The sequence below is a fragment of the Myotis daubentonii genome, chromosome 5 (genome assembly GCF_963259705.1).
Source record: "Myotis daubentonii chromosome 5, mMyoDau2.1, whole genome shotgun sequence".
In the NCBI taxonomy this organism is placed as follows: domain Eukaryota; kingdom Metazoa; phylum Chordata; class Mammalia; order Chiroptera; family Vespertilionidae; genus Myotis; species Myotis daubentonii.
The window spans coordinates 83,611,789-83,621,682 of record NC_081844.1 but is presented as its reverse complement, the minus strand read 5'-3'; the positions used below and the strand labels follow the sequence as shown (position 1 = coordinate 83,621,682).

The 9,894-nt window shown below is 50.0% G+C and overlaps 1 protein-coding gene across 25 annotated transcripts in view; it reads right to left on the bottom strand.

Moving 5' to 3' along the window:
- LOC132235769 (protocadherin gamma-C4) overlaps window positions 1-9,894 on the bottom strand; it is a 158,477-nt gene that overhangs the window by 3,822 nt on the left and 144,761 nt on the right. For all 25 annotated transcript variants that reach the window (XM_059698676.1, XM_059698672.1, XM_059698675.1 and 22 more), the window contains one exon: window positions 3,392-3,480. In XM_059698676.1, the coding sequence (XP_059554659.1) occupies window positions 3,392-3,480 (89 nt within the window). The remainder of the gene's footprint in view (window positions 1-3,391; window positions 3,481-9,894) is intronic.

Sequence of the window (9,894 nt, the reverse complement as noted above, 5' to 3'; positions counted from 1 at the left end):
AGTGGGTAGAGTGAGTGACTAAAGCCGGAGAGGCTGAGTAATCCTGGGCACCAACCAGGGATTGAGAAATAGAGAGAGAAATATTTCAAAGAACGGCACAAGATGGGGGAGGGGCATAAGAGAAGGAAAGGAGGGATGAGCCTGGGTCTTTCCGCCTCCTCACTCCAGCGCTCAGGTTTCTACAGCCTCCAATTCAAGTCCCCAATCCCCAGATCAGAGGGCCTTCAGGGGGCGGGGAGGACGGGCTGGGAGGGAGGGAGCAGCTGCCACTTCCCTTTTCCTCCCCCAGCCCTTTCATCGGTTTCCCCTAATTCACTCCAGGAGGGTACTGGGACCTTGACTGCCCGCCCCCTCCCCTCCCACGTGCCCTCTTCCAGCCTGGGAACAGAGGGGATGGGGGAGGGGGCCAGATCCGGCTTTAAGAGCCAGGATTCAAGAGTGATTTAAGGGCCAGAGGGGAGACTTCAGAACTCAGAAGAGCGAGAGAGAGTGAGAGCGATAGGGAGAGCAATATTGAGACAGGACTTGGGAGAAACAGGGGGAAGAGAAAGAGAAACAGAAATAAAGGAAAGGCTTGACTGGGTAACTGGAAGCCAGGCCCACCCACACCTACAGGCACCCAAGATCTCTGAGGAGCACCAGGTTGGGTGCAAATGACTAAGCCAGCCCCTGCCGCCTCCTTCCCAGAGGCACAGGCCTGATGTTGGCCCAGGCCCTGTGGGGCGCAGTGGAGGTGAGCTGGACCTGAAGGGAGAAGAATGTTCCTAGAAAGAGGCTGCCACTTCGCTTCTGTCTGGTCAGCTCTGCCACTAAGGAGCTGTGTGACCATGACCAGGCCCTGCTTGAGTCAGGCCCTAGTTTCCCTGTCTGTAAATCTGTGGGGAAGAAGTTGGGGGGCAGACTCTGACCTGTAGAATGTATTCTCCAGTGGCCCCTCTCTCTGCCCCTGCAAGAGCCACCCTGGGCAGGGACCAGCATCTTCCCTCGTCCAAGAGAAACAGATGTGGAAGAGCAGCAAGAAGAACCTGGGCATCCTCTGGTGTGGAGGAGGTGGAAGTGGTACTGGCCTCCTCTCCAGCCCAGCCTTGCCTGGGGAAACAGCTCCAGGCACCATAACCTCCCCGTGCCTCCTGCCCTCCACCCAGGGCTGGGGCAGCAACTCTAGGGCAGTCCAGGAGGCCTGGTCAAGCGAGACTTCAGCCAGTTGAACTGCAGACCGCAGGCTCCTTGAGAGCACACCTCCTCCCTGAAATGTTTATTTAAGAAGCCTCCCAAGTGTACTTACTCTCTCCCTCTTACCCCCCTCAGCAGCCCCACAGGCCTGGCTGGGCTGGACTCCAGGAACCTCTCTGGCTCCAGGGCAGGGAAGCGGGTGTGAAAGTGAGAGTAGGGCCTGACCCTGACACCTCCACCCCCAGGGTCTGTTCCCCAGAGCCCAGACTTACACTCAGGTCAGGCCCTGTGTGGGCCAGAGGCGGGGAGCCCTGAGAGGGAGGCTGGCCTGCAATGACCCAGGGGACCTTCTGAGAGGGTTTGGGGCCATAAATACTCTATTTCTGTTTATAAAATGTGGATTTAGGCTAAAAAGCCTGCTTCCTGGCCTTAGGGCTCAAGGCCACAAGAGCTAAATATACCTGACTGCCTGTTTACTTCCCTCAAGAACCCGGCTTGGCCTCTCCCCAGACCCAGCTGCCTCCCTCTTTCAAACTCAGCATCTGGCCTCTCTGGGCTGCGCTCCGCTCCATCCGGAATGCTGGTCGCCTTTGCCACTTTCCCCTTCCTAACCACAGTCCTGGCCTCACTCGGCCTCACAGACATCTGGAGGAAGCTTGCCAGACTTAGCAAGTAAAAACACAGGGTACCCAGTTCATATGAATTTCAGGTCAACAACAAGCAATTTTTTAGTGCTGTATGTCCCAATACTAATGTTTGGGACCTACTTATGCTAAAATATTATTTGTTGATTACCTGAAGTCAAAATTTAACTGATTGATCATCTTGTATTCTACCTGGCAACCCTAATCTTGGAGAATAATACAGGGCAGTGAGAATTCAGCCTCGATTTACTCAGCTAAAAGGGAAACAGAGGCTGGATCTCAAGGCAGACAGGGTCACTGTAGCAGAGAGAACATCAACTTGGGAGTCAGGCCAGGTTAGTGGACAAGTGACTTCTTAGTCTCTTGTCTGTCAGGTGGAAGTAATCAGACCTGCCTCGCAGAGCTGCTCAGAGGGTTCACGGACATGAGGCCCATAGAGCTTGTCTGGCGTGTGCCTGGCACAGGGGCGTGGTTATGGCGATTCTTGTTCTCATTTGACCTGCTTCTCTACCCACCAGCCCTGCAGTGACTATGTAAGGCCAGTGCCTTAATCCTCCACCATCCTCCATAGAAGCCCAGATGTGCTGCTCCAGAAGCTAGGCCTTATTAATGGGCACTATTCTAATTCGGCCTTCTATCCACTCCTATGGATCAATAAAGATAATAATTAACCAGTCTTGGCCACTCTCTATTGTGTCCTTACTCTGTTAATTCTGTGCTGAGGTCTTATATTAGGTCCTCTATCACGCCACAATGAGAGCTGTTATTACTGTGCCCCTGTTAGAGTCAGTGAAACTGAGGCCCAGAGCGGGTTAGTAACTTGCCCGAGGACTCACAGTGCACAGGGGTGCCAGAATTTGGATCCATGTTGACCTGCCTCCAAACCCTGTGCTCTTCAATAGTAATGATATCATTCTACTTCCCCTGTGCAGGATAGGGACAATAACCATCAACAGAATCTCTATTGCATGTGAAGTTCTTTGCTAGCCTTAGCCTCGTGGGAAAACAAAAACCCTGCTCTGAGGGTGGGTAAGCAAAAAAAGAGAAGGGGTCTCACATATCCAGAGTCTGTTCTCTCTGCTGGGAACACCCCTCCCCCACATCCATGGATTGAGGGCCTATGTGCCAGACCTAGCACTTCGTGCTTTGTGGTATCATCTCATTTAGTCCTCAGGACAGCCCTCTGAGGCTGCTGCCCCATTTTCTTGGCTGAGGAAACGGGGGTGTAGAGAGATTAAGTAAATCGGTCAAAGTCACAAAGATGGTAAGTGGCAGAGCTGGGATCAGACTGATGCTCTTCCCTTCAGACTCTCAAGCACCACCCCCCACATGTTCTCGATGGACCTTTCCTTGTTCACTCCCCTGTGGCATCCCAGGACCCAATCCCTCAGCTGTTCCTCAACCTGGCTTCATGTTTTGGGGTGATGAATCCCTTAGAACCGGCAGAAAGACCCAGAAATATTCTGCAGGGTGATAGCCAGTGTCAAGGCATGTGGCTATGGGATGCCCAGAGCCCCAGGTCTCCCATCCCATCTTAACACACACACACACACACACACACACATACAACTCACCGCTGGCAGAGGCCAAGATCATGGCTTGCAGCATCTCTGTGTCAAACTGGTTGTTGGGCCAGGTGCCGGTTTCATCGCCATTTTGGGAGCTGGAGAGAGAGTGGGATGGTGAGCACAGTGTCCCAGGCCAGCTTAGCTCATACCCTTCCTGTCCTCTTCCAGGGCTCCCAAATCCAGTACCCTATCCCCCCTATCCCCAGGACCCCCTCCCTTTCAGCAAGGTAGTGGGTAATTTCTATAATCCTTCAGAAGCCAGACCCCCCCACCCCATTTGTCAGTCCTCCAAACAGCTCTCCACGGTCTCAGGCATGTCTCAGACACTGGGGCCCTTAGACAGGATAAACTGTGACTTGCTCCCCGCCCCCCATGAGAGAGCGGTGCTTACTGTCACCATGAGGGAGATAGGCCTCTCCCCAGGGCAGTGAAGGAAAGATATGGGAGCCAGAGAAAGGGGTGAGAACCTAGGGAGAAGGGGGTGGGGAGGGAGAACTCCCTGGAGCAGGGAGGCTTGCTAAGCCCTCAGGATAAAATCCAGGGCACATAAGGGCACGCCCCTCCTATTTTATAAGAACGCCCCCAGCCTCTCCCAGATATTCTGCTACCACTTTTTCCAAGGAGGCACTTCCCTAGTTCCTCAAGCTCTCTCACAGCAAAGCCTGGGAAGACACAGTTCTCTGGGATGCCCGTTCCCAACCTCTGCCTTGGTAAAGTAAACAGATTGTCAGGGGGATCCCTAAGCCCACCAGCTCCAGCTCTGAATGCAAGGCTGTCTCGTGCTTCCTACTGCAGCACCTAATTAAGACCTTTAGATGCTCCAAGTGTTGAGAAAAGCAAGGAGTGACTCACAATTGTTAAAAATGCCAACCCATAAAAGAGCCCTAAGGAATCCTCCCAACTTGGGTTTTTCCCATAAGTGACTATTTCCAGCTTTTTTTGAATTTTCAAGGATTAAATCATTTCCATTTTTGAGGAAAGGGGGGAAGCACCCTGACACACACACAGCCTATTAGGGGACCCTTGGCGCCGTCGGGCACTCCAAGTTCTCAGTAAATATTTGTTGCCTGAATGGATGGGAAAAGGTCATGGAGAGTGTTAGGTCACTGTGAGGATTTGGCAACAGGAGAGGGGAGACCTGAAGGCATGAGTGTGTGTGTGTGTGTGTGTGTGTGTGTGTGAGTGCGTGCGCGCAAAATATTAACAAAGGCAGCAGAGCAAGGAAGCAAGCAAGGAAATTTACAAGAATTTCCAAAGAGCATTTTGGAAGCATTATATTCATTTGAACAATTGCAAAAAACATTTTTACTGAGTTAAGCAGTTTAGCCTTTACCCTGAAATTTTAATTGGATATGTTTGCATTAAAAATAATAATAATAACCTTAAAATAGTAACAAATAATGCATCTAGGTAAAAAGAGTATTCAGGCCGAAACCGGTTTGGCTCAGTGGATAGAGCGTCGGCTTGCGGACTGAAAGGTCCCAGGTTCAATTCCGGTCAAGGGCATGTACCTGGGTTGCGGGCACATCCCCAGTGGGAGATGTGCAGGAGGCAGCTGATCAATGTTTCTCTCTCATCGATGTTTCTAACTCTCTATCTCTCTCCCTTCCTCTCTGTAAAAAATCAATAAAAAAAAAAAAAAGAGTATTCAGGTGTCCATCATACTATTCTTTCAACTTTTCAATAGATTTGAAACATTTCAAAGTAAAAAATTGAGGGGTCAAATGAAGTCATCTAGGAGAAGGTGTGGTGTTGTGGAGAGAGCTTTCCAGGCAGAGGAAGTGACATCCCTGAGGTGGGAGACGCTTGGCGGTGAGTTTAAAGGACTAAAGGAAAGCCAGTGTGGTCCCGCCAGGGGAAGTGTATCAGGGGCTGGGCCTGCAGAGCGGACGCTAAAGATTTTAGTCCCATCCTAAGAGCTCTGGGAAGCCACTGAGAGGTTGAAAAGGGGCTGACATGATTGGATTTAAGCATTTAAAGAGCACTCTTGCTCCTGTGAGAGGACTGAGGGTTGGGTTACCTCTGGGAGGACAAGAGCCCAGTGATACGGCCTCAGCCACCTCTGTCTCCAGAAGTCCTGACTCAAGCCTGACAGAGCTGCTGTGGGCCTGCCTGAGGGCACAGGATTGAGGCTGGCGGGCTCAGGCCTAGGTGAAGGGCCTAATGGGGACAGAGTGGGGACAGCAGATGGTGGGGTCAGCCAGGAGAAGAGCTTTGGGGCTGTGAGGTAGACAATAGGGTCAGATACCAGGTTAGGAGGATGCCCTGTGGAGGTGGGTAGTGGTGTTGAGGGAATAAAGGTGAGTGGAAGGAGGGTGGGCTGGAAGATTCTAGGGAAACTGTTGAAGGTTGGAGGCCAAGCACCTGGGCAGGCTGCCAGCTCTTTAAAGGAGATGCATGAAGTGGGAGAGACTGCTTTCTGAACCATTTGCTGAGAGCTTCCTATTTCTGGACATTGGGCTGACTGGGGGATATATATATATCATCTATTTCAGCCTCAGAACCACGTGCATTCAGTGTTATGATTATCCCTCTTCCCTCTTTTCCAGCAGATGAAATCAGGGCTCTGAGAAGTTGAGAAACTTTCCCAAAGTCACACAGCTGGTAACTGTCAGAGCTGCAACTGAAACAGTCCTCAGGTGACTCCAACAACACACGGGGCTTCAGCAGGGAGGCCTGGACCCCCGGCAGAAGGTAGAGGGGACTCTTCCAGAATTTGGAAAACAATGACAAATAAAAGTGGAGGAGAGAGACTACATCTAATTGATCATTTTCCAAGCACCCACTATGTGTCAGTGCCTGTGACAGGCCCTGGGACTTAAGAGATGATAGATACAGTGCCTGCCCTAAGGAGGCTGTATCCGGGTGTGCTGGGTGTGTGTGGGGAGCAGCTCAGAGGCTGGGCTTTGAGAAAATGTTTCCTGAATCAGGCTCTAAAAAAGAAGAAACCTGGGGAAGTCACTCCTGACAACTGCCTGGATTTAAATGATAAAATATAAATGCATATATATTTTTTCAGTGCAGTAAAAACCTATCAGCATTTAAAAATATACATATACAGGGTTGGGGAAAAGTAGGTTTACAGTTGTTCATATGGAAAAAATACAATAACTAATAAATAATAATACAAGAGTAAACTCTGTGTTTCACATACTCACAACTATAAACCTATTTCCCCCCACCCTATATCTGGGGCTATTATGCAACAATTAAATGACTTTTCAAGAATTTTTTATAGACTTTGGGGAATTTTTTGTGCTATATTGCAAAGAACACCGCCCCCCGAAAAAATAAATGAACAGTATGATTTTAATTACTATAAAGAAAAAAAAATGGGCCGAACCGGTTTGGCTCAGTGGATAGAGCGTTGGCCTGGGGACTCAAGGGTCCCGGGTTTGATTCCGGTCAAGGGCGTGTACCCTGGTTGCGGGCACATCCCCGGTAGGAGATGTGCAGGAGGCAGCTGATCGATGTTTCTCTCTCATCGATGTTTCTAACTCTCTGTCTCTCTCCCTTCCTCTCTGTAAAAAATCAATAAAATATATTTTTAAAAAAAGAAAAAAAAATGGTGAGAAATATACCAGGTACTGGGAATGAAAGTTCTCAGTATTCTGTGAGCAAATTCATACACAATTCATTTTATTATTCTCTCTACTTTTGTATAGATTTAAAATTTTTCATGTTAAAAAAATGTTAGTGGTGTTTTCCCTGGGTTGTGAAATTATGAGTACTTTTTCTTTGAAATTTTGTTCTCTATTTCTCATGTTTCCATAATGAGCATGAATTATTTTAAAAACAATTGCTAATTTGTTGAATGAGAGCAGGGATGGTGTCTCTCAGAGGAGGGTGGGTAGGAGGGAAGGGTAATGGGAAACCATTAAAGAGAACTGAGTGGGGAGAGGGGGAGCTGAGTGGGGACGGTCTCCTCTGTGCAGAGGCTGGGAACAGCTGCAAGGCGGGGCGTGGTTACAGCCTGAGAAGGGGAAACTGGCTTGCAGGATTCAGACCTCCAGACAACAGCTGTTGGGGTCAGAAGCCAAAAGGTGGAGAGGAAGAGCGCCTGGCAAGCAAGAACTGCAGAACTTGGGTCTTTCCCCCCCTTTGTCTAGGCAATGAGACCCAGTGCTGGCTTGAACTTGAACCAGGTTTACTGAGGAACCCAACATGAGCCCTATTTTCAACCTGGTGGCCAGTAGCCAGGGTGGTGGGGAAGGAAATGGGGCAGAAAGGCAGTGGAGGGCTGGAACCAGGGTTGGAACCAGGGTTGGACTGAATAAGCAATCTCCCTTCCTCGTGCCCACACTCCAATTTACTCATCAGGATGGCTGCACAGGAAACGCCCCCTGTCATGCTGTTGATCACCACAGGGCCTTCGCATATGCTCTTCCCTCTACCTGGAATGCTCTTAACTCTTTCCTGCAGCTGGTTAATTCATATTCATCCTTCAGATCCCACACAGCCTCCTTTCCTCCTGGACATCCTCCTGCTCCCTGACCAGGTCAGATCCCTATGTTATGCTCTCACTACGAGGCACTGCTCTTCATAGCACTTATGAGAACTGCAATCATATATATATGCGTGTGTGTGTGTGTGTGTGTGTGTGTGCGCGCGCGTGTGATTATTTGGTTAGTATTTGTCTCCCTCAATACTGTAAACTCCTGAGAACAGGGAGTATGTCTTTTTATACCTAGGACACTACCTGGCCTACAGTCGGTCTTACTATTTATTGAATGAAGAAGGGAAGTTGCAGTTGCTGGACTGGGCCCCTAACGCTTATTTCATCTGGCCATTTGGAGCTGGGTCAGAACTGTTTGTCCCATCCCCATCTGGCTGGGAGAGCTCCTGAGCCTTCTCCATCTCCCCAAGAGCTCCCGCATGTGTGTCAGGCCACCCAGTCTCTCATTTGATGAAAAGGGGCTTGAGGCAGGGGTAAGGTGCGCAACCCAGAGCAATTGGTGGGACCTCCAGGTTCAGCAATGACTTCTGCCCTGGCTAGTATATGTCCTGAGGTGCGGTTGGGAGAGGGGTGGGGAAAGGGGACACAAATTGCTCTGTACTTCTTTCTCATCGCCCCAGCTCAAATGTCACTTCCTCCTGGAGGCCTTCTCTACGCCCTCCACCACTACACTCCATTACCCTCTTCTTTTCAGAACTTGCTATGATTTGAAACTAGACATTTTTGTGTGTGATTTACTGTTCATTTTCTGTCTTCTCTGCTGGCATGAAAGCCTAAGAGTTCAAGAATCATGTCTGCTTGTTCACTTTTATAGGCCAGTGTTTAGCACAGGGACTAGCTCATGGTAGATGCTCAATAAATATTTTTTGAATGAATACATGAATGACCTAATGGATGAGAAGGCTGGCAAGGCCAGTGGGGAGGAAGGGGACAGTTGGGTTCAGGACAGGGCAAGCGCAGTCCAAAGGATCTGGCTTGTTGCCTTCTAGGGGCCTCCTAGGAAGTGCCTGGAGATCTCCATCCTATACCAAGGTCTCCTGGGTTCCTGTGGCAGTGAGGGTTCAGTATCTGTAGCATCTGGGGAACTGTGGGCAGCAAGAGTCTGACCAGCGAGGAGGCAGGAAGGCAGACTAAGCTCTGCCCCCCTCTCTCTCTAGGGATCCTTGGACTCCTCCAGGCTCCTGACTTCCAATAGGGAGGCCTGGCCCAGAGCCCACTCACTCCCCTCAGACCAACTGAAGGTCTTTCTGCTGAAATTTCCCTCCTCCCCCACCCACAGGGGGTTCCTGTCTCAGCAGGAATTCATACCAGATTGAAATGAGCAGCTGGGGCAGCCTAGATGGGAGGGGGTGTGTTGGAAAGCACTGATCAAAGGCTCTGTGTGTGAGGGGCCTGGGGAGGGAGAGAGATGGGGACGATGTGTGTGCTGGCTTGCCCACAAGTCCAAAGAAATGAGAGACAGGCAGAGACACTGAGCAAAAGACAGGATAAAAAATAGAGACAGAGAGAGATAAATAAAGAGAAACAGAGAAAGAGACTCAGTGAGGCAGAAAAGGACAGACCACAGTTACAGAGACATGTAGAGAGAGACAGAGACACAGAGGCTGAGCATAGAGAGGACAGCAGAAATAGTGAGGGATGGAGGAACAAAAACTGGAGAGAGAGTAACACAAGGAGACTAGCAACGGATGAAAGAGGGAGAGACAGAACAGAGATCAAGGATGGAGACAGGGAGGCAGAGACAGAGAGAAAAGGAGAACTGACTGCGACTGGGAAGTCACATTGATTCATTGATTCCACATTTGTTGAGCACCTGGCCATGGCAGGTGTAGTGTGAGGCACAGATCAACGCCAGTAGAGACAATGGTAGGAACAGAGAGGCAGCAATAAATACAGAAACTGAGATAGAGACCAAGAAAAAGGGAGAGGCCGAGAATGTAAACTGACAGAGACTGCGGGGCAGGTGCGGAGATAAGAGAGTGGCAGAGACAAAAGGCCTGCGGACTGAGAGGGTAGCACCAGTGGGGGGCCTCCGGGGTGGCCCGGAGGAGGG